General features: G+C 37.2%; 1 protein-coding gene across 1 annotated transcript in view; it reads left to right on the forward strand.

Moving 5' to 3' along the window:
* The window catches only part of EYS (eyes shut homolog), an 836,985-nt gene that overhangs the window by 428,822 nt on the left and 382,165 nt on the right, over positions 1 to 25,998 (forward strand). Inside the window, exons 28-29 of the mRNA XM_032185496.1 lie at positions 20,397 to 20,521; positions 25,041 to 25,165. Of these exons, the coding sequence (XP_032041387.1) occupies positions 20,397 to 20,521; positions 25,041 to 25,165 (250 nt within the window). The remainder of the gene's footprint in view (positions 1 to 20,396; positions 20,522 to 25,040; positions 25,166 to 25,998) is intronic.

A 25,998-nucleotide genomic window follows, 5' to 3' on the forward strand; every position in this document is an offset into this window, starting at 1 on the left:
AGGCAGTCTGGTTTACTAAATCTGTGGGGACAAAGCATTTGGAGATTTTAACAAGCATGGGTGCTGCATATATACATTTTTTTGTATCCCTCCTTTTTTCTCCCTTTGTCCCTGCTTGACAACCAGATTTTATTACATGGAAAATGTACATGCATTTTTCTACTGCTAGAGTAAAATCATCTTTGTTACAGGGTCATGACAAATCGGATATATTTATTTTTTCCCCCTCATGTGAACTTGTAGTATGTCTGAGGAGTGACTTGCTTTTTTTTTTAATTGACCTGTTCTGAAGCATTGCAACTGAGGGAACTGATCCCCTCACATGATTAAGATCTGAGGAAGTTACAGATAAATTAAAAGTGCCTTAAAAAGGGTCATGTAACTTTGCTAATGAATATTCGTGATAGCTCACTGAATGCCAAGAAAGAATGAATAAAGGTAGAAGCAATCAGGTCAATCAAGCCTTCAAGTATAAAGGTGATTGTAGTTCCTGAGTACTTAATCATGAAATCGTAACTTTCAGTATCACTTTCTATGCAGAACGTTGTGCATAGCTTAATGGGCAAGCTTTTCACTTCATCGGTTGCATGCATTTAGTATTGTGATTTGAGCTGCGGCATGCAGTGGAAATGACTGAAAGCATGAGAACCGTCCTGTTGTGCCATGGGGTGGGATTCAGTTGTTAGTGTTGTGATCCAGTGTGATTATGGCAAAGGGGAGCACAAAATACACAGAGGAACCATGAACTAGTTTTATCAGTCCAGTGGTCTGAACTACCCAATTAATATGGGGGGAAAAAAAGAACACATTACAAAATGTGGTTAAAGTTGTTAAGTAAAACTTCCTTAGTACTCGCCTAAAAAGTAGTCGGGTCAATATAGAGCCAGTGTCCTTCTGCTGTTAATGGCACAAATACCATTTAATGGAGTTTTTCAGTGCTGTTGGAGTTTCTCCTTTTGAATCTGAGACATCCAGACAGGGTAGAAAATACGGTATGGGACCTCTGGGAAAACTGAGCACTTCTAGAAAAGTAGCAGGAAGCTGCACAGAATTCATTAGATTGCATAAACTGCCACTTGATATCTCTGTGTCGGCAACCAAATCCCACTAATAACACTACAGCTAGCAACCAAAGGCTAGGTAACAAAAATAAGAAGACACTACACACTGCAAATGATGAGAATGAAGCCTTCCCTGGAGAGTATAAAGGAAGTTCTAAACAGAGCTTAACAAGTTGAGTGCGTAAAGTTGAGTAGATAATGGAGATGTTCGGGTTTGCAGTTTTGGTTTTAGGTAGATAAGGATTTGTAGAGTCTACATCTGACTTCTAAAAGATGGAAAAGGAGTTGCATTGTTCTACACCTGTTTTAAATGGGCAGGAGAGGATTAATGTCAAAGGTGCTGAAAAGTGATAGGATAAGATGTATAATGTATTATTTCCATTACTAAATTTTACAAACTTAGTTCTTGACTGAGCACTCCCTAATGCCATCTTTATGCTAACACTTATCCTATACGTTTCTGAGGAAGGGGAAGTAGGAGGCAGGTGGGGTAGGAGTCCACTTCTTAACTTAAATTTGGAAGTGGAGACGATCTGTTGGTGGCAGCAGCATTGGTAGCTCAGCACACACTGTCATTAGTATTTGTAAGATACCAGACCATGCAAAGAAGGCATAAGTTTTCCCTTTTGTGCTGTATGTGTTCTTGCTGAGGAAATATCCTGTGCCAAGGAAAAAGGCAAAAGTGAAGTAATGAAAAAAAGTTACATTATTCACTCAATCTCACTTAGAAAGTGCAAGTACTGATTTCTCCTAAATGTTTTTTTTTTTTTTTTTTGTCTTTAGTACCTATTTTAGTTTTCTGCTTTTATCAATTATTGTAATGTCTGCATATTTTATGGAAGGTTTATATTGATAACAAAGTCCAGAGAATTTTTGTCACTGTACAGGATCATGCAATGTTAAAACACTGAATTGTTCAGCAATTACACATAATAAGCAGAAAACCGACATTCTGGTTAGTGTGGAGAGCTCTTGTTTAGAAATATGTTTTTGTTTCATCCCCATTGACCTCTATACACTCTGTCCAAGAGGTTGGCATGTAGTACTGTTCTACATTATCCTTCCGTGATCTTCTTGAATAAAGCAATAAATACATGCTAAAAATAGTGTGGTAAGTACTATGCTTGCACTCAAATGCTCTCATCTATTTTTCCACTGTTTTCTTCTATTGTGTCAAAATTGTTTTCATCTCTCCAAGAATTATTATGGCCTTGTCCAGCCTTTCAAAGAGACGCTCCATCTATTTCTGTGGGAATGCTGTTTTTAAGTGTTTTAACTACATTGATGGCAGTCAAATATGTCCCTTGATAAACTGACTTGACAGCGTTGTTCTCTACTACTATTAAATGGAGCTATATGCTCTCCTAAAATGGCTGCTGTGGAGAAATTGCTGTGGATGCTAGTAACCTGGACAGATTGCAATATCGTCTTATCATGCTTCTGGGGAATTTAAGGTAACAGTTCTGCCTTTAAATGAGTTGCTCCTAGCCATTAGAGACATTTTTTATATATTATGGTTTCTCCTTGCTAAGATAGTTTGCTGGCACTTCACCCTCACCACCATGGGAAAGCTTTTAGTGCATTTCTCTTCAGCCACAGAAACAGTAGCAGTGACTGGTCATGAAAGAGTAGCATCTCTTCCAGGTGATACTGTTGCTCCATTTTCTTAAATCACTCTGGTTTGGGTAAGGCTAAGGTTTTTGTCAGAATGTTTTCAAATTTTGTCCCGCTTTGTACTAGATTTGCTCAGCAAAGCCTTTAGATAAAAGAAAAAGGAGGGAAAAATGGGAAAAAAAATGTTCAACTGAATTTTAAATTAGCTTGTTTCACCCAGTATGCCATATCAGTCTTTGGTGCACAGTATGCACAAGAAAACATGCTTACATACAAATCCAAGAGTTTACTGTTGGTCTAATTGGGATCTTAATGATTTTGGCAAAGAAGTATTATTAATCTGGTTACAAAAGCACTAACACCATGGAAGGTACCCATTATTACAGTCCTGTCACAGTAATACTGGTAAAAGCCTACACACAAACTTTCTTGCTTTCACCGGTGACAGTCAGGAGGTCAGGGTAGTCACCATCCTAAATCTTTTGCCAAGGGAATGAGGTGGGGTCTTTCTTCCTTCTCATAACAGGGGCTATTTGTACCATTTTCTTAAGTTCTACGTTTTGCTTCTTTTTGTATTTTTGTGTTACATCTGCATTTGTTATTAAGCATCCGACACATAAAACACAGGCTAATCTCTTGTTGCTCCTAAAGCCAGCTTCACTCAGCTGCAAACGTATCGTTCCTTTAATGATCAGTAGTTAGCCAGTGATGATTAATTCAGAGCTTCGATATGCCATCCCGTGTTTATGTTTTTCAAAGCCTCTTCTGTTACCCAGTGCTGATGTTCCACAATGCCACCTAATTTATTCTGCGTACAATGAGCTGTGACACTGCAATGGCACTTGTTGCCACTATCTGTTACTCACAGAGCTATATCAGAATTACTCTAACAAGAGGCATAACACCACACAATTGTACAAAGATAAGCAAAACTCCAGCAAATTAGATAAGTCTGCCAGAGCTAAAAAGCTAAAGCAGGGCTCCAGGCAGGCTTAAGACAAGTCCAGACAAATCATGCCTGATAAGCCCCCGGCCAGCCGCCTTGCAGTGTTAGCACAAACCCTGTGGTTTCTCCTTCAGCAAGACCATATCTATTGAGCTAAAAGACTACAGAAGTGAGACACAGGGAACAAGCTGCGTTGATACCACTTGTAAAAGTGAGAATGCATTCTCCAGCATAACTTCCTACGTTCGTTTGCTGTCCAACCATCCAGATTCTGAGAGGTTGGCATCAGGAATCAGGAATCAGCTGAGACAACCGCTATGAAATTATCTCTGGCGATCCTAACAGTAAGCTAAGTGAGGGCAGGGAGCTTGGTCTTGTCAGGAAATAGTAGGCTGCTAATGAAGTGTTCACAGTCCTTCATCGTGTATGTGTTAGCAGAGTTGGGAGGAACGGAGGATTCAGTACTTGCAAACCTATACTAACAAAAGTAGTAAAGAGTGTTTTATATCAGGAGGAATATTTCTCTGGTTAACATCTCTTCTCTCCTCCTTTAACGTTTTATGAGCTATTCACTTGTATTATAAGCTGGTATACACAAAGGAGTTGAAGTTAAGCGCCTACAGTGAAGGAGCATGAAATGTTGGCTGTGATTTCTCACATTAGATCTCGTAGTGATTCACAAAAGAAAAGTAAAGAAACATCATAAGAAAAAAAAAAAAAAAAGCAAACACATGACTGAGAACCTCAGCTGAGATACAAATCAAGTACCAACCTCTGTTGTTGCTGACAAAGATAATTCAGTTAAGGGGTGAAGTTCTGGGAGTAAGTTAACCTGAAGTCCCATTTACTTGAGCAGTCTGCAGCCGATGTCGGATGTGCAACAACATAGGCTTCTGCCAGGCTTTGAGGCAGTGTGAAAGGACATCCAACTCCACAGAGCCCTCGTACTTTGAACTTCAAAATCAGAAGGAGGAGTATTAAAGGAGAGCAAAATCTGGTGGATTTTAACACCAGAGTCATGAATATTTGTTGTGCTTGTTGCTGTTGTGTTAACATGCCCACCCAGTAGTGATGCCAAGTGCAAATTCCAAATACACCCCCAGCCAGCCATGCTGATCAACGCAGCACTGCCTTTACATGTGCTCCCAGAAACGCACCAGTACTCACATAGATGTGATCAGCAAGAATTGCCTCTTCGTATTCTTCCTCATTCCCTGTTGATGGCCCTTCATTAAAGTTCTGTACTGCTTTGTACATCTCTACTGTCCCCTTAAAAAAGTTTTACACAGATCCAAATGCCTCCTCATATATCCTGTAAGAAGCTTGTTTCCTATCACATGTATGATAATGCTGTTTTCTTTCTTGTTAAAATGTTCTGGTTGAACCTCTCCTCCGTTACTGCTTCACTGGTTCCTTTAATGCCCCATCAGTCAGTGACCTGTGACGTCATTGTGTTTTTTGTCTCTTCTCAATTATCTATTGCTCCTTAGGGTTTGTGTCACTGTTTTGACTGGTACTTTTTTTTTTTCTTTTTTTTTTTTTTTTTCTTTTCTTTTCCTTAAGATGAATAGCTGTTAACCAGATGACCGTACAAACCAGGTATCCTTACATTCCAGGTATCCTTAAGGAATTATGTGACTAAACCAAGGAAAAACATCAGGTTGGATTTAGCTTTGAGATGTGCCCTGTTACAGAAAGCTCCTGTGTCTAGAGCAACATCTTTGGTAACTTAAATATAACTGAAAAGCCAATTTCCAAGAGTAAGTTTCTTTTTCAGTGAGAATTTTATAATCCAGTGTACTCCTGTAGATTTCTCCCTCAGGATAGTTTTCAGCTTGGAACAGTGAGTGCTTTGTATCTTCTTTAGGAAACAAAATACAAACAGCACTTCTCTATAATTTGCAACTTTTTAAAAGAAAATACTTCTCATGAGCAATATTTGTAGATCTTGGCTATTTATAAGCAGGGAAGGATTTTAAGCGCAGATACTCGAAGTAATTGAGAAAGCTTAGAGAGCAAACAAGTAAATTGTTTTTTTAGCTAACTAACCTTTGTAAATACAAAATCTCACTACTGATACAATAGTCCAAGGAATGTAACGCTAATAATGAGATCCACCTTACTGAAATCTGCTACACAAAAGTTAGGCATCTCTATAATATGTTACGGAGCTTGCGAGGTAGGCTAGATGTCTGAAGTGGTGTGAAATGCCCCCTGGAAGTGCCAGCCTCCCCTGGTGAACGTGGAGAGATCTGAGAGAAGTGGTTGAGTGTAGGTGCTGACATTTTAGGTACCAGAGTATGTCCAAGACAAAGCTGTAGATTGAATGCAAGATACCCCATCAGTGGTTTAAGCATTCAGAGTGAGAATGGCCTTGTATGGACAGAGAGAAATCTGGACTTGTGGGCATGAGCCAGCTATCCAGACAACTGTGCTGAAGTCAAAGATAGATGTTGCCACTCTGTTTTGGATGTTCTGGGGTCTGTATGGGGGCCTGTAGGCACACTGGGACCTTCATGTTTTGTACGCTGCTGTTCTCCACTGGGATTTTAATTCTGTTAACTATGAGACTGGAAAGAATGCACAGCATTTGTAGTTCTGCAGCTTTTTAGTGAAGTGAATGCTTACAGCTCAGTCCCTTGATTGTGCACCTCTGCCCTCCCTTCATGATGAGTACAGTGGATCAATGGAAGTTACTACTAGCAGATAAATACATGCACATACATATAAATCCTTAGAGGTGGAACAGTCAGCTTGCTGGTTCATCTTGTCTCTCTCTCTAGAGGACATATATATATGTATATGACTACTCTTTGTTTCTTAAGTGCTTGTAATGCACATCACTCTGTACCCTGTGGAAGTTTACCTTTTCATTTTGTTGTTTCAGTCTACTGCTGTATATTTGAAAATTCATGGAGGCCTCAGAGAGTCTAAAGAGAATTCCAAGATAGTTTATTGTATTGCTTAAACAAGTATCTTAACGGATCCTTAGAAATTTTGAAATTTGCCAAAAACACTTTGCCTTTTTGAGGGTTTAGGGAAAATGTTGCTACTTTTCCAGAGAGTATGGGATAGACAGCTGACGTGGAGCTAATCTCAGCCTCTTATGACAATTAATCTAACTTTTGTGTTCAGGAGTAACAAATTTTTCATGTTTAAGAGACAAACATCTATTGAACCAGTTACTTCCCTCTTTTAAAAAGGGATTGAGGATATCTTTTGTGGAGAAGGTATTTTAAGCATACAATAGAGTACTGATAGAAGACATTTTCAAATGTAGGAGTCCAACATTAGGAATCTAAGAGGATTTTCAGGCTTATTAAGCTCTCTAATTGCTGTTGTTTTCTTAAGATGAAAGCTAGAGTTTGGAATGCATAATGTAAATTATCAATTAGTTAAATTTTGTCGTGCTGTTTTGAGGATTTACTTTCAGAAATGGAAAGCATCTATAATTTCAGTTAAAACCAGTGAGAGCTATTTGTGATCTGAACTACTGAAAATCAGCATCAGGGTGAAGACAAAAACGTAGAACTTGTGTTTTTTGTGCTTGTTGATTTTGGCAAAGACAGAATGAAACTGGAGAAAGAAGGAAAAACTTAATTCCAAAAGGAAAACACTTTGTAAAAGTTATTTAAGATTGGTAACTCAACACTTCAAGAATCTCTTCTTCATTATGGAAGGTCCCTACAAGCAAGCTCAGGATAAGTCTTCTATAAAAAGATGTGAGCTCTACTTCAGACATATGAAACTGAAGGAAGCCATTATTCAGTGAGAGTAAAGAGTATTTTCTGCTAAAAACAACACACTTCAAAGATTAATGCAAAGCTTTTTATAAGGTAAAGATTTTATGACAGCATAGGAAAGAGTGGGGGAAATATCACATAAACGAAAACAAGTAATAGAGAGTGTGAGAAATAGATCTTTCCATAAACAGTAATGGAAAAGAATGAAGTTTGCAATGCACTAGAAATTATGATGCCATTTGCAGTAACTTGGTAAGAAGAAAGATAAATGTTATCAATGCTGCTTAGATGAAATTATTCTTTGTAGTATATTAAATATTCAGAGAAGTGAACTCTCAGAGGATGACAGAACTTCACTATTATTCCACTCACTTGTTCAGAAGCAGGGCTTTGAAATCACTTGATGTTTTCCAGCTGAGTTCTAAGAATTGGTTTTAGACAACTTTTTTGTTAAGATATAGCTGAGTCTGTAAATAAAATGTATACATCACTTCTTATGTCGTTCCACCATCTTTGAATGTTCTCCTAATGTTGTTTCGTTATCTTCGTGAGACTGGGGAAGAAGGTGGTGCAAACAAAAAAAAATCAATTTTCTGTTTTGGCTGGAATGGGGTAATGGCCGTTTTGTGTACATTCATCCTGATGTAGTTGCTGTTCCATCACCAAGGAATCACTGAGACACTTCAAAGTAATGTTTTTAAGTGGATCTATGTAAAAGCTATGAATTGAAAGCTTCTAGTTTGGTATGTAACACAGTTGCTTAAGGAGCCAAATAAACAAACAAAAAAAGGATAAATAAATGTTTTTTTTTTGTGGTGGTGGGGGGTTTTGTTTTGTTTTGTTTTGTTTCTGATATTAAGCTGGATTTTATATCCATGATTGAGACTGACTGCCTAAATAGTACAGAAAGATAACAAAACTGGTATTAGGAGAGTTTTACATCAGCTCAGGTCCTGTTTTAACATATCTGTTCATGTACAAGAACAAGTAGAAGCCCAGAAAGACTTCAGTTTGAAGGATTGAACAGATAGATAATGACAGGTTTTCCGTCTAGAAAATCTGAGCGCAAATCTGGATTATATTAGCAAACAGCTGAAGGTTGGCTTTACATTAGTCCTACATGGACTCACGCACACATACACAGACACACACATGTATGCACTCACATTACCAATTGGGTAGATTAATAAAATAAAATAAGGAAAGGAGTGTGTTAACTCTCATATACTTTCATCAAGGCACAGCCATTCTGGTTGCTTGCTGTATTCCTTCTAGCCTGAGCTTCCACTGATTAACCTTTTTTATAACACTGTCACACCCCACCAACTGTGATTTAGCAAGTACGTAATTTATCACTTAATACGAATGTCCATGATAACCACAGTGGGAGATTTTACTGGCAGTAAAATCTGCTTTTTCTCTCAGGGAAAATAAAGTATGCATCCAAGTGGACTGAAGAAGTTTAAAGTCTCTTATGATGAGGATTACTGCAGGAACGCTACTGATAGTAGGAGAGTGACCTTAGAAAGAACAGAACTTTTTATTACCCAGTGTGTAGGATGTGTTTTGGTTGTCCTGAGACGTTCTGTGAGAATAAAGACCCTTATTGGCCAGGTACTTTTATAAATAAAATTAAGTGTCATGAGTAGTTTTGTGTATCCGGAGTAGTAAAAAAGTAGTTTTGTTTAGCACACATTGCACTTGTATTATTATAGTCAGGAATAAAGCTCTAAATATAGTAATATGGTCCTTACAGCTCTAACATTGCATTGCTTCCTTCGCCCCCCTCCCCACAGGCTGTAATAATTTCTCTATTTTATTAACTCATTTTTTCAAGAACAGTAGGAAGCAGAAAAGCTATAGAGCTTCTAGCTCCAATCTGGACTAAACTACCTGAATCTGTTGTGATCTGCTACATGCAACATCCCTCCTCTGAGAAGAAAGACACCTTGCACTAGTGTATCTAGCATGGTATACTGACAGGGGCACTTTTCCTGTCTTCAGAGGACAAAGAGCAAGCTACTCCTGTTTCTGTCATACCCTGCGAAGTGTTGATTTATCAGTTCATTCTTTTTTACATTTACCCCTTAGGCAGTTATATGCAGTAGAGAGTGGGGCCAAAAACCAGCAGTAAACGTCTGATGTCTTTAAACTGGTAAGCTTCTGGTTAATTCTGATCGGTAGTGAAAATTTGGAGTTAAAAAATTAAAAGTGAACATATAGATAAAGTGGCAACCTCATGGTTTGTAGCTCCTATTCTAAAATCAGTTCCTCAAGAGACTGGAAATATTAATTACCCTTTTTAAATGCATTTTACCTTTGCAAAGCTACATTCTAGAGAAATGGATGATGAATGTGGAGAAGCTCCTGACTATAAAAATCAGAGTAAAGATTTGAGCAAACAAGATCTGTCCCTAGATCTCTTGTACTATGTATGCGACTCCTCTTTCAGCTTCATTTTTCTGTAATAATCATTGAATGGCTTCTCCCATAAAGTAAGAAAGAAAGGCAAAAGATGACTTTTGTTATCTTGGGCTATAAATATCTAGGAGGCACTCTGATGCTGAAGTAATGGGAACATAACTGTAGATGAATAAATGGAAGAAAGCTCTCTAAAATCAAATATACACTCAAGTGTGTTATTACCAAATTTCTTCTTTTTGATTCCCACTCACTGTTCTTTAAAATAGAGCTAACATTTCCTGACAACCGTGGAGAGCTTTAATTATTTTTACGTCATTCTAAGCAAAATTTTACTTCAGAGGTAAATAAATGTGCTCCATTCTTGACAGTGTCTCCAAGGAGAATTCAGAGCAGAGAAGGAAAAGAAAAAAAGTAATGTGATATATTAGACTTGTAGTTTGGAGAAAGCTTCATTGTCAGTATTCTAAAATTAACAGTCACAGTATCACCCTCGGGAAGGAAAGGATTTTGGAGAAAATAGTCTGAGAAAGGCTCTCCTGGGAGACTTCTGTAAGTTCCCTGCTGGCTGCTTTCTGAAATACTTTCCATAGAAAGATGCCCCAAAGTACAGCAGGAGAAACAATTTTCAGTAGCGTTACTGCCAGTAAGGCAGCTGACTTGCATTACTTTGAGTCATCAGCCTTGTGCAGATGATCAGGTTAACCCACCCATGAAGCCACAGTAACAATGAAGCTCTGTGGTGATCCACTGTGGGATCCCAGAAATTGCTAACAGTCCGTACACACATGCACAAAAGTCAGGGAGTTCTTTAAAACACGTGTGTGTTTGTTGGTGCTTGTTTGTTCCCCCTTACCTCCCCCTCCCACTCCTAATTGCTTTTTCAAAATTTCAAAGCGACAGAAGACTTTAAAATGTAGTTTGCTATGTAACATACATGTTGGTTGGATCATCTGCTGCATCCACAACCTTCAGACAGATGATCAGTCAGCAGATAACTCCTCTCATGTGATACCTTCATTTTTTAGTTTTTCATGGGGAATTGCTGTATCTGAGCTTAATGTTGTAAAAGTTCAAAAGTTGTGGCTGTGAAACATATGTGGACTCGTTTCCTGAAAGAGGAACTCATTATGCTGCCTGTCCTGCTCCCAGATTTTTAGTGTTACTTGAAGGCCTTGGTAAAATTCACTGTGAAAGTTATTTGAAATGCCTGATGCAAAGCTTAGAATAGTGAAAAGATCTGGAAGAAAGGTTTTCCAGCTGAAGGAATTTGGCCTTAGAATTTACTTCTAAAGCACTGAGGTGTCAGTGCGATTTTGTCATTGTTAGGTAATTATAAAAGCTTCCTCTCTGAATCCTCTGTTGGGGTCACAGTAGCTTCCCCTTAGCTATTGGTATTGCTTTCAGAAAAATATCAAAAAGTTTCAGTAACTTGATACATGAGATAAGAATGGTCTAAAGGAATCTACCACCAATAGTTTTGTTATTTGAATCAAAGTAATTTTATAGTTAAGGACCGTCAAAGGATGAAGAGAAGCAAGCATTATGGGACAGAAGCACAACAGTGTCGGTTAATTTTGGAGACAAAGTTTCTTTGCAAATAATTGGTATTTTAAGATGCCCTGTGATCTTGTTGTTAATGGGCAGAAGCATACAGGTCTAGTGGCTCACAAATTTGTTTTGACAATTCATATTTAGTATCAATCATGGAATCACAGAACAGCCTTGGTTGGAAGGATCCTAAAAAAAACATTAGTTCAACCCCCTGCTATGGGCAGGGATGCCATCCACAAGATCCGGTTGCTTGGGGCCTTGTCCAGACTGGTCAATGAGGTTTCAACTGGGGCTTTATGAAATAGAAGGGGGAAAAAACGTTGTCACCAAAGCATTGTGTCATAAAATTTCTTCTTTTATTATGGAGTAGCTTTTCGTACAGATTGATTCATGATGATCAATTCTATTCTTGCCCATTCCTGAGATGGGTTCTCAACAGGGTTCTACTGAACTGTGAAGGAGCCTGATCTCTGTCTTCATTAGCGTAAGCAGAAGTAATACTTGAAGTAGGGCAGTAACTTGAGAACTGCAGTAGTTATGTAGAAATCTCTGGCAAAAGCTTACAGCTTTATGGTGGGTTGAATGTGGCTGCCTTCCAGACACCCACTCATCCACTCTCGCACTCCCCCACCTCAACAGGATGAGAGGAGAAAATAAGATGGAAAAGCTCAAGAGCCAAGATAAAGCGGACGTATCACTTACCAATTACTTTCACCAGGGAGGAAGACTCACCTTGGGAAAATTAATTTAATTTACTGCCAATTAAAAATAGAGTAAGGTGGGTGAGAAGCAAAGATAAAAAATGGAACACCTTCCCCCCACTCTGTCCTTTTTTCCCAAGCTGAGTCTCGCTCCTTCATTCCTGGCTCCTCCACCTCCCAGCCCAAGTGGTGCAGGGGAGGCAGTGCAAGAAGGTACTTCAGAAACAAATCACTCCACGCAAAGCTGATTTGTGTGTCCCTATCATCTGCTGTCACCCACTGGAAAACTGACAAATATGATGAATAGTTAATTAGAGTTTCAAGTTTCTAAAATGTTACAAAGAGAGTAAAGGAAATAAATAAATTAATTACAATAAGTACTTTTAATGGTAAGCTGCTGAGAAACACCCACATCCTTTCACTGTAGTCATTTGGCTGGTAAAATAAAAAATGTCAGGAGCCCGAGACGTGTGTTTTCTTGCTGGTTCAGCCCATAAAATAGGCTGCTCGTGGATGTCTTCCAGTGATTTACTTTAGGATTAGATTTCATCACTTTTTTCTTAAGAGGCTGATTTAATAGTAATGATTACAATTTTTAGATCAACATCAGAAAAAATACCTTTAACAAAACTCTGTATAAACCCCCTATTTAATGGAACATCAGTGAAAGCTGAAACCTTATATCCACTTTGCTTTATTTATGGATTTTAAGAATAAATGCTACAAGTCACTTATCTTTTAAAGCTGGAGTTACCATGAAAAGAACCAAAGAGTAAAGGGAAATTAATTACTTTCTTAAAACCTATTTCATATGAAATGGAAAAGTAATCTCTGGGGGAAAAAAAAAGAAAAAAGAAAAAAATAAAAGAGTTTTCAGTTCTGTGTATCAGATTGAGGGGAGCTGTTTGAAGTTGCAGTAGTAGAGCCATTGTATAACATGATGACATTACTGGAGGTACACATTCATTGACGAGAAAGATTTTTTTTTAACATGTATATTAGCAATACAGATAATGTGTAGTGGTTAGCAATATAAGAATAACACACAGATGTTAGGGCAGCAAAGTCTGAAAGGAAAAGATCTGGAAATTCAAAACTTTATAAACAACACAATGTAACTTGCAAATGAAATAGATTTCAATTTTTCTCAAAGCAGCATTGGTAAGGTTGGGAATTTGCTTGCTCCTGTACTTCTTGCAAAATAATAATTCAGGTGAATAAAATTATGTTCATCTCTTTTGTGTTTCTTGTGAATAGCCTTATTTAAAGGAGCAAAACCAATATGTTGGCTTCCACTAAATTGGAACTTAGATCCAAAATGTTGGCCTGTTAGGAAGTGAAGTATGATAATGATTGCAAATGTATTTCCAACATAGATGGAATAAATAAATGGAATAAATACATTTCTGAAAGCTTAAGAAAACATGTTGCAATAGATCTGTATATTTACAATGAGTCAGTCCCCTTTTTCAATTTTTCTCTGAAATTAAAGAGGTTCTGCAGAAGTTCATTGTGTTAATACTGCTCAGAAAGTCAAGCCTCAGTAGTACTACGACTGGTGCATTTCATAGGAAACATCTCTAGGAAAACCTGAGGATGATCAAATTATCTAGTTTTTCTTGCTTTTCCTTTTTTTACTTTCCAAGCTGGCATGTGAGCATTGATTAAATGAATGATAAGGTCCATGTTTGATCGATTTTTCACTTTTTTAATTTAGAAGGTAAAACTTTCTATCACATTTTAAGTTTAGAATTATGGCTGAGATAATAGAGGTCTGATTCCAGGGGAAGTTAAAAAGGAAGAAGTTGCCTCGCAAATGTCAAGGCACCTTGTGGTTCAAGATGATTAAAACTAAACTGTTTGCTGTATGAATCCCAAGGTGCTGCTATATCTCAGCTTCCATGACATTTAGCCAGTGACTTTTCATAGCTTGTTAATAATGTATAGCGATCCCAGTATAAATTTGCAGTGACAGAGCTGGCCTGTTACTGTAGAGCAGTTAACTAGATTTATTTTGGACAGAAAATGCAGATTGAAAATGCAGATTTTGACTAATGTCAAAAGAGATTGCACATTTACAAGACAATTTTACCCAAGACAATTGCTCAGGAGAGGTGCTTTTCACATTGATCTATTATTCTGTCTGAAGTCCTAATTACCAAACCAAGAAGTATTAACAAAACATTACCCTACTCATCAAGATTAACACTCGTGAAGAAAAATTGATGTCCCAAACAAACTCCATAGTGTGGACTGGTCCATAAAATTAATTTATTTTACTAGGTTGAATGAGTCAAATAGACAGGTAAAGGTTACACCATAAATGCTCTCTCATAAGTACAATTGCTCTAAATCATTGCTCCCGGATAAACCTAATACTTCTGTGTTGTAGAAACCATGTTTTTTTCTGAACCTTATATCTCAGGGATATACAAATTATTCATAAGCTGTAAAAGGTCACAAGGCAGTTGAAGAAAGAGAGGGAGAGATGAGGAAAAGGGTACAGATAAAAAATAGACTTGAAGAACAATTAGTTACAAAACAGACTCAAAGACCTATGAATTACAACAGGATATGAATTAGACTTATAGGGAAAAAAAATTGGTTGACATTTGGGTTGTTCAGATTTTCTCTGAGGCTAAAAGTTTACTTACAGATTAAATTTTATTATGCACCTGTGATGGTCACAGATCAAACTCCTTCATTTAAGTCTTCTATTAAATCATGAATGGATCACTTTGGAATTGTTTTAAATTAAGTATTTTGTGTAGTAGAAATTTTTGCATGCCAATAGCCATTAGAATGCAGAATTAATGTTAAGCAAAACTTTGATAAAAGTTATCACTGCTGCTTTTTTGCAGTAGATTCACATAGGGCATCTTGGGCACCTCATCTAGGAGTTGAAGTATCTTACTGGTCTACCAACTGTTCATATGGAAACGTCAGCAAAGATTCAAATATTTTGGCAACCTCAAGATCTGATCAGGCTTGAATAACTTCACTTCTGTATAAAACACTCAAGTCTGTGAAGTTGCGAAGTTCACTTACCTCTTCTCTGTTAAATGTCATCTGGAGTACTGCATTCAGCCCTGGAGCCCTCAGCACAAGAAGGACATGGAAGTATTAAAGTGAGCCTAGAGGAGGGCCACAAAGATGATCAAGGGGTGGGAGCATCTCTCCCAAGAAGAAAGGCTGAGGGAGTTGGGGTTGTTCAGCCTGGAGAGGAGAAGGCTCCAGGAAGACCTTATAGAGGCCTGCCAGTACCTAGAGGGGGCCTGCAAGAAAGCTGGGGAGGGACTCTGTCACGGAGTGCAGTCACAGGACAAGGGGTAATGGCTTTAAAATGAAAGGTTTAGATTAGATATTAAGAAGAAATTATTTACTACAAAGGTAGCGTGGCACTGGCACAGGTTGCACAGAGAAGCTGTGGGTGCCCCATCCCTGGAAATGCCCAAGGCCAGGCTAGATGGGGCTTTGGGCAACCTGGTCTGGTTGAAGGTCTCTGCTCATTGCAGGGGGGTTGGAACTGGATGACTTTTGATGTCCCATCCAACCCAAGCAATTCTGTGGTTCTATGAAATATTTCCAATACTGATAAATAAGGAATTTGTTTTTTGCATAGAAGTAGTTGCATATTTTTTGTTGTTTATAACTGCAAGATTTTTTCAAAGACTCTTACATACTTATACAACAAGACAGTAAAATAAGTTACTTTCTTATTTAGCATAACCTCCGGGAACAGAGCAATTGGGTTTCAGATTTTTCTACAGTTACTGTTTTGTTTGGTAACCATTAATGTGAAAGAATACAAACAGAGGAGTTTATACTGAAGTGTGAGGAATCAATTCATTAACAGAGTCCTCTGCTGCTCTTTTAGTTTTCATCCCCCTGAAAGATTGTTACATTGGTGAGGAAACACTGATGTTCTTATGTGTGATCTGACATACTCAGGACTAATAGAAGTATAATCACTTAATTCTTCTCATGTACATTCTGTGAATTTGTTATAAGTTTGTGTTTCTACCATATTATTAATGAATTAACAAACCTTAATGTCTCCCTCCTTCCTCCACTCCCCCCCCAAAAAAAAAACAGGTATCTAAAATACAGTTGGGTTTTTTAAATTTATTTTGGTAAACTTATCTGCTGCATTCTGCTGCATTTGTTGTGTTAATTATATTATATGATACAAAAAAAAAAGGAGTACAGACTGGAATCAGTGTCTTAAGGTTGCATTAGATTGTTAAAAGTCTTATATAACAAGGGTGGTAATAATTTGCCTAGTCTGACCCACTGTATGGCAGGCCTTGGGGACATATACAGCACTTTGGGACAGGGCTGCTTAAATCAGGTAGATGTCATTTCACCTGACCTTTGATTGGTAAAATATTAAAAATGTTCTAGTTCTGTAAATCTATCAGTAGAACAGTAGCAAATGCTTAAATTGCAATTTCACAGTACTAGCATCTGAGAATGTTTCTTAGGGCTTGATTCATCCAAGTGCCTGTAGCCAGCACCCTAATAACTCAGCCCTCTTACTGTGTCTGTACAACTCCCTTAGGTTAAGAGGTCAATTCTTCACTCTACTAATGGGCAGAACCTGAGACAGCTAAGCCCTCATCCTGAGTTAGTCTTATTTCTTTTAGCTTGAACTGTGAAACCAGGCCAGCTGCAGGCTTGCAGATTGCTTTTATACAATGTCCATTACAGGTCCATTCTCCAGCCTGTTCCCCGGCTCCCTGTGCAATGCCTCTCTCAGTTTCAATGTCGTAGCTGTGTTTCACAAACAGGCCTTCAGCATGTAGCTGTTCCCTCTGTTACTATCAACCCATAGTGAATCAAGATAAAAATCTTAGTGAAAATCATCTTAATAAAGCTAAGATGTTGGATGTAACAAAATCAGTCTTCCCAACATAACACTGTAATTCAGAACCCAGATACCAGAGGTTTTTGTACTGCTTTGCAATGACTGAATCTTCACAGGCTGTGGTGGTTTTACCGGGAGGAGGACCAATGTTTTCACAACAAGAGCCCACCCCTCCCCTCTTCTTCCTGTTTCCACCTTTTATTGCTGAGTGTGACATCATATGGTTTGGAATATCCCTTTGGTTGGTTTAGGTCAGCTGCCCTGGTGATGTTTCTCTTCTCACTTTTTGCCCACACCCTAGGAGGGTTAGAGGGAGGCCTGATGCTGTGCCAGTACTGCTCAGCGGTAGACACAACACTGGTATGATAACTCTGCTGTTCCAGCTACAAGTGCAGAGGACAGCACTGTATGGGCTGCTGCCGGGAAAGTTAACATCCCAGCCAGACCCAGTACACAGGTGACATCCACTTGTGTCATCAAATGTGAGTGAAAGCTACAGCATTTTTATTTTTCTACCTAACTAGCTCTGTAGGCAAAACAAATTTTAGTGTCATCAAGGGATAGCATGACAATCTCAGTTATTGCCTTTTTTGGGGGTGAGAGTGCAACTATCACCTTAGGGACTCATCTAATGATAACTAAGGAACTTCTCAAACTGAACTTCACATTGGAAGCTAAATTTGAAGACACCACTGTGATAGAAACATGGCAGAATTAAAAGAATGGGTCAGGAAGTATCTCTTATTTATCACTCCCAACACCCTTCAGAGGTGTAGAGGTACAGACAAGGAAGAGGATGCTGTGCTAGACAAGCTCTTGTTACTGAGAAGACTGGAAGCTTTACTGAGGATGAATAAATCAGTCTTCCACAACCACAGACAGTCTTTGCTCCAGAGCTCTTTCTTTTATGATCTCTAGAAGAACATGGCTTCATGGGTTTCCTAGATGTCTTGGGATTGATTTAAATATGAGATAGGTCTTAGCAGATGGAATTAAATTCTGAATACATCTTTTTTTTTACATAAAATCAGCAGTATTTTGCTGCTGCCTTTCAATACTGAAAACTTTGTATGTTTATAAGCTCAGTCATCATAACGTATTATCTTTTTTGATCAGAAAAGCTCTAAGAGTTATTTACTGAAAATAAATATGCATGAATTTATAAAATTATGCTTTTTGTTAAATAGTATTCAATATACAAGGTCTGAAGTGGTCATACTTTGATATGATATTGTCTATATATCTCTTTTTCATTTGTAGACTGGTGATATCCCGAGTTCCATATACAGCTGTGTTCCAAAGTATTTGATTAAGTTTAATGCCATTATTCCATTTACAGCACAAGAACTGTTCTCCATATGTAGTTACACTTTTGGAGTCTGTTTTACTTACATTCTCTTGTTTCTGTCTCTCCTCATCCTCAAAAAGAAATGACATAAGGAAAGGAAGAATGTGGAGAGCCAGAACAAAATATAAATATATTAAAAAAGGAGCAAGAATGAAGGGAAGTGAGAGCAAACAAAAAATTCAGAAATGATCAAAGTACTTGTCATATCTTAAGAATCATTAATTTCATTAACACTCTCAGTAAAACATAAAAATTTATTGCAGTTTTTAAAAAGTGATTTGGGAAAGTTACTGACATTAAGGTGATGTTTTGTGACTTGCAAATATTTACCAGTAGCATGCTCACCACTAGTGGTTTCATAATTGCTCAGAATCATTCAGTTAATAGAGTGCCTGCCTCTGCTGTCATCAGCATCATTTATATCTAATTATACTATCTGAACACTATCTGTGGTATTGTAGCATTAACAAAATAAGCAAGCAAACTAAAAAAGCCACCTTGGTATCTGAAATACTTTAAATGTTCTTAAATATTCCAATCTGAATGATTGTCTGACTTAGGAAAAAGAATGCATTCTGCACAGTGATGACAACTCATAGCAAGTATACATGTAGCCTATAAAAATGTGTCCACTAGAAGCTGCTAACCAGAGATTTCTTAAAAAGACCTTTAAACTTTTCTTCAATATTTGAGCTTTACACTCAAAAAATCAAGCCCACTCACCTTATATATACGTAGGTACAGTTATTATATCAAGAATTTTTACATAAGATATATCTTTCTTCCAATTTGTTTTGTCTGACTTTTTTTTTTTTTTTTTTTAAAGCAAAGTGTCTACAAACATACCACAGTATAAGGTTAAAGTTAACTGTGTTTAAAAGTCCCTTTGTTTAGCTGTCATGTTTTTCCAGTAGTTGCCAACAAAATGTTAAGTGCATTATATTATAAGCATTCATCCATCTGGTCATCCTTCTAATACTTAGGAAAAGTTGCTTTTTTTTTTTTTATTTTATTTTTTAATATGACATATAGCTAGTGGAAAGAAAAGGGTATCTGCAGGACAAGATTTAAACTTTCAGTGAGCAGAATCATCCTCTGCACCCCTTACTCCAACGAGTACAGAAGAATCATTCAGTCTCAGTCAGCCTTATTTGCACTCATTCAGCCTTACCCATGGGTTTTCTGTCATACATTATAACTAGATACTTGCAAAATGGCAGTGTGTACTTTAGTTTAAGCATTTTCCAAGCACTATGCCAGCAGTGTCTTCTGTAGCTGATGTGGACTTTGTACAATATGTTCTGCTTCATTGTCATGGTAGATTCCAAATTCCTATTATGTGGAGTGCATTCCATATAAAGTGAAACAAATATGTTCTAATAGTCAAGGCAGAAGTCAAAACGTAGTTGACAATACATAATATAATGATTCATCAGGAAGTGCTACATATACCTAGTCGGTGATCCAGCCCCTTCCCTTTTGCTTCAAGGTAAACACTGCAGGTATTTAATTCTATTGATGTGTTTAGTACTCACCCAGGGTGGTATTCTGAGGAATAAGTGATGTGACTATTCTAATTTACTGAAAGGCAATCTGTTAATGTACTCATCTTCCTGTAAGTGGGGCATAAACTTACATTCTTCATTAGAAACAAGAAGACATGCAAGATGTGCACCACCCAGCTGCTAACAGTAGTTTCGGAATACCTTACCTCATGTGAAATAGCTGTGTACAAACACGTCTAAACATTTCTTAACAAGTGGTTTTCCAAACATAGGCTGTAGTTACTTTGCCAATTAAACTAGTAGACAATCTCCCAAAAGCACATTAAGAAAGGTTTGTATTTACTCACCATGCTAGAACCAGTAAACTGAAATGGAGACTGTTAAGTCTGGTTGTGATCCAAATACTATGGTTAAAATACAAAAATTTTGGACAGGCTTTGCCATCATAAATCCCCTAAAAGATCACCAAGGATCTTTTTGAAACTTGGAAAAGTTGCAGTAAAATAAGGAAAAACAGGAATATTTGAGATTGTGTCTTGTTAATGTATATAGATGGTATGAATTGTTTCCACACAAAGTACATTCTATGTAATGGTTTATGCATAATGTAACACGTTGTAATGTTATTTGCTTCAGGTGTCTTGCTGGATTTTCTGGGCAGTTTTGTGAAATAGAAGTTAATGAGTGTAATTCATCACCTTGTCTACATGGTTCAACCTGTGAAGATCATGTCAATGGATACACTTGTAAATGTCAACAAGGTAACTGACATTTGACAGAACAATCTTAAAGAATGATAGTTTTGAATTATCATTGTTAGTACTGAGAAAGCTGGTAAAGTATATCTAGTTCTTATATATATGTGTATAATCTATAAGGTACCAAAATAGTAACTATTGTTTGACAAGCTTTTTTGAATGAAATCTAAAGAGAATTAACTAGTCTACTAAGCATTTCAGAAGGACATAAAACTAAAAACAGTTAATTAAGAGGGTATGAAAAATTATGTAGAGATGGATTTATTATGTGTGGTCTTCACAAATGTAACTTACAGACCAACCAGTAGGCACTGAATAACAACTAAATATTTAAACTATCTGTATGTGTTAGACCTTTTTTTTTTTTCTGCAGTCTTTTTAATAGATCACCAAATAATTTTCCTCACTCTAGTAGTCCATTCATCTAATTTTTACATTATTGAGTTAAAGGATAAGGAAGTTTTGCAGGACCTAAATGCCATTGTGTTCCAGCTTGTCTTCAAGTGTCGGGGGGCTGGGGGCATCTGGGCTTAGCTTCTGTGTGATGCCCAATTTGGTGTTACAAGTCCATTTGCATTCAATATATTAAATTATTATGATCACAGAAGCACAAATAATGCAATATTTCAGTACTATAAATCTGGTCACATTAATTATATTGAATTGCCATGATCACAGATGCACAAATAGCGTAATACACTTTTGGTCTAGTAAATGACTGGTGTAGTTTATTGTAGTAACAGGAGTACAGGTTCCTTTGGATTGCTGGTGATAAAGATCCTGTCTGCAAAGCACATGCAAATACCACAAATATGACTAACACAACCAATTGCACATGTGCTAGTTTATTAAACAACTCTATAGAGGCTGTTAGGTTTCCCAGGGAAGCGCTCGGTATAATCAAGAGTTCAAATCTCATCCAATAGGAGTCCATATGGGGGAAGTGGTGTCTTTCCCTGCATTTTCCTCTCTTGAGACATTTTTATACTAATTTCTTACTTTTAGGTGGAGCTTGAGTGATTCTAGTCACACAAGTCTGTTGTGACTGGTATACATTTTTCTTGCTTTTGTTTTAAAGATGTAAACTCAGAGAAATTCAGAACATGTACTCAGTGAGGGGTGGTCACACCTTGGAGACAGGTAGCCTTTGGGATGGAGGTGTGTTTTGGCATTATAATGGGATTATAATGAACAAAGTTCACCCAGAGGACATGATTTGGTTATCAGTTAGGTTCAGATCTGGCCATGCAATCTATCAGTTCCACAATACCATGATGTTCCCCATCCCTGCAGTGATAGCGCAGAGCCTGGCCACAGTGTCTTCATTCCTCTCCACCCTCCGTGCTATTTCTCTTAAAGTCAGCACACCAAGCTCCCGTGGTGTTACCTACACCTAAGTTTGCAGCTATATTGCCAAGGGGGCTATCATGGAACAGATTGCTTGCATATTTGCCATATCTCATCCTCTATGAACCTTCTCTTAAGATGTAGACACTTGTTTAACCCCAATAAGTCACCTCCAGCAATTAGTCCACATACATATAATTATTTCCATGCTGGTTTTACATTAAAAACAAACAACAACAACACATCAGATTTTAGGTATGCAAGAAAATACTCAAGCACATGTGTATATAGCAAGTCCATATGGACAGTTTATGTAGTTGTTTAATCAGTACTAAGGAAGTATATTTTAATGCATAAGACTTAAATGGAAGCACTGGTAAGGCAATATATCTGTGGCTTACTAGGACCTCATTAATTTTAGGGATAAACTTACTCCCAGATGAAACTTTTTATAGCAACTTTTTTTCCCCTTAATATCCAATAGACACTCAATAATCCATAAAGACACTATACTCTTGATGTATGAACCACTGAGTGAAAAATTTCTTGACTTTGCCATACGGAGGGCCAGAATTCACAATCGTAACAGTCCCTTTTGATCTTCAAAGTTTGAGTCATCACCTATCTTTGGTAGCATATATCTTTTTTCCTCTCAGCACTGTTGCACAATGGAAATTCCACCTGAATAAAACTGTATGTCCCCTCAGGAAGCTCTGCCTATTACTAAATAAGGCCACATACCACTTCACCAGTACAGATGACTTAAAAACTAGTAAGATGTGTTTTTTGATCATTACTGTGCCTCATGCAGAATATATGGTCAAGTTCAAAACGTTTCTCCCTATTTTTTAAAGCTACTGATAATGTAAGTATATTTGAATATAGACATTTTAAAATTGCTTACCAGCCAAGGGCTGTAACTGCTGCCTCTGTGCAACTTACATGGAAATGTTTGGTGTAAGCAGAAGAAGCTTTCTCGTAGGCATTAGATCTCAGTCCTGCTGCTAACATGATTTAAACACATTTTAAGCCAAGTGTAAGCTGTTGTTCTTTTACCTTTGTTTAATAATAGCATTCTTTAGTGTGGGCAAAAGATCTCTATTTGATTTCTCCACTAGGAACATAAACAGTGAAAGAATCACATGTGTTAGGTATATATATGATGGTTGAATACCTTTTCTGTTTAATTAGTGTGGTATTATTATTTTTTTTTTTGAGTTCTGTGGCTTCTGAAGTGGCTGGAGATGAGAAAATTATAGCTCAGAAAATGAATGAATTTGGAGAAGGGGAACCTGTGGGAGGAATAGTTTGTTGTAAAGTTGCACAACTGAAGAAAGGGATTGGAAGATAAAGAAAAAATACCTTCCAGATACATGAAGCAGAAATACTTGGAATAAATCTGCTTTTGTGGCAGGCTACCTGCATATGATAGGTCTTTAATTTCTCTACTGACCTTCATCTGTAGAAATAAGGAGATGTCACTAAACATTTTTACATCTGTAGAGGCAGACATGGGAAGGAACTTTCCACAAGGCAGGAAGTCTGAAATATCCAACAGATCCATGGTTGTAATTTAATTAAATGGAAAAGGGATAGTGGCAAGATAGAACTAGGAACAAGGCGATGATAGCAGCTTTCCAAAAACCTTCAGAGAACAAAATGAAGCATGTGGTGAGAGCATGTGTTACCAGAACAGGGAATTCATTTAGCTCTGACAAATCCATTCTATAGTGGGCCATGAATTTTGTCAGCTATTGTCCCAGTAGCAGGCCTCATACTTCTAGAATAACAGATGCGTATTCAGAATCTGTGTCCACAGCTGCAGGCTGTTCAGGTGCAGAAGCGACACAGAGAGATGTAAACTATATTCTGTCAGTATCTCAGACAGCTCTAAAGCAACAACAGCAGCCACTGGAACTAATGGTGCCCTCACAACTGAAGTCTTCAGCTGTACTTATAACAATGCAGATAAAACAGGGCTGGAACATAACTGGTGGGTCCATTTGACATATGCACTAAGGCAAACACATGATAGAAGCAACTGGATTTGGCTCAGCTGAAGTCTTCTGGGGTTTTGGGGTTGTGAAGTCTTTTTGTTTGGTTCGTTGGTTTGCTTGTTTGTTTTTTAGAGAGGGGAAAAATGAATTAGAGAAATAGCAAAGCTGTAATGGGCGTAGTTGATATCATGGCAGATGGTGTGGAGTTCTTCAATAGTTAGCCATATTTTACAAAACTCTGGGTTTGGATTTTTGAAGCAAATGGGCTGCAAATGGGTTTGACTTAGCCTCTGAAGAGCATGTTCAAGACAAATGCAAATTACATGATTTAAACCCCAGGTTTTGGATTCTAATTTATGGATTTACTTAATTATAAAGTAGATTTTGTAAGAAATGCATATTACCAAAAGTGCCAGTAGCCTGAGTGTTGAAGTATAAGAAGACGATATCCTTATGGTATTCAAAGACAAACCCGTATTTGCTGAGAAAATGTCCTCCCCAGTGATCTGGTATGGTAATATGAGTTTCTTTTTTTTTTCCTTTATTTTGTTTTAGGTAAACATGACTATTGTTTTCTGTCTAAACTTACACTTTTCCTTCCCTGGGGTGAAAATAATGCACAAATTTAACTGGATAAAGAGCTCAAAAATTAAGATAAACAATTCCATACTCTTTCAGTTTAAATTTTGGAAAATAATGTGGCTTTGGTTGCACTGTGCTGATCTGAAATGAGATTAGAGGTTTCAGGGAACATTTTACCCTTGACTATTCTTAGACACGAGAGATAACAATATAGATAATTCTGTAGGTGAAGGGCAACCTGTCAAGTCAGTTAATTCAGTAAGGCAAGAATATATTTAGGTTTTACTCTTGTTTGCTTACTTAAATCTCTACCAATATAAAAGTCAGCAAATATTAACATTCCCCAAAGATTTTTTGTAGGGTATAGTTATATAATCCATATAGCTCATGTTCTGACTTTTTATTGCTAAACTTTCTTTTCTTCTTTGAGAAACCACAGTACAAAGACAGTTCCTATCTGATATGACATATATAGATGTGAGGATTGATTATAGTTACCCATAGCTTTTTTTTTTTTTTGATTGATACTTAGTAAATAGATTTAATTTTAATGTTTTTTTTTTTTTTTTTTTTTTTTTTTAATGTTTTTTTGACAGGATGGGAAGGTCTGTATTGCGAGCTGGATGTCGATGAGTGCATATCCAACCCCTGTATCCATGGCATCTGTGTTCAGAGAGACCCCGGTTTTGGTTATTCCTGTTTTTGCAAGCCAGGGTTTGTGGTGAGATGCTGACATTTTTTCTTCTTCTTCTCTTAACCTGACTAATAATTGGTGCACAGAAAATACCGTATATAATCCCTTTCTTCTTTATCCTCACGCAGATAAAACATAGCCTTTCAGAAAAATACAATATTTTAGTAATTGTTTTTTGTTTATTTTGTTTGTTTTATTAATGGAAGTTACACTGTTCCAAAGAACTACTTACCTAATACTCATACAAAGTAAAAAAGCTAAGTATATGTAGTGGCTTTGTCAGTCATCAGAGTACGCTAATGTTTTTATATACATACAAAGATAACTCACGTTTCAAACTATTGCATACAGATAAATATTTTGAAAACAAGTCCCCGGAAACTAAATCAAACAATTCCTTTGAATGCTTGACCATGTGGACTTCTGTCCTATGTTTTATTCTGTTTAACGTAACAAAAAATCCTTTGATGATGGCTGAATGCCAGTGATGTTATTTACCTAAGGTTGAAACTTCCATGCTGTCAGCACCATTTTATGCCAACTCTTTCTGCTGTTGGAAATGTGTAGTTGGTATCTACAATTTGAGCTTGTGTTTTACCTTGTTGCACTTCAGGTTTAACTTACTAATATCATTTAATAGCTTGGGGTTAGTAACAAACAAGGAGAGTAAGAAGTATACAATCTATTTTATTATTTTCTTGCTTTAGTCATTCTTATCTCTACAACTCCAAACTTGAGATTGTTATTTGATTAGCTTTTCTTTATAAATGATGACAATGATGCTCATTTTAATGTGCTCCATTTGTTTGATGTATTGAAGACTGTAAAGTAGAAGGAACAGATTGTTGGTAATAGGATCC

This window comes from Aythya fuligula, chromosome 3 (genome assembly GCF_009819795.1).
Source record: "Aythya fuligula isolate bAytFul2 chromosome 3, bAytFul2.pri, whole genome shotgun sequence".
Lineage (NCBI taxonomy): Eukaryota > Metazoa > Chordata > Aves > Anseriformes > Anatidae > Aythya > Aythya fuligula.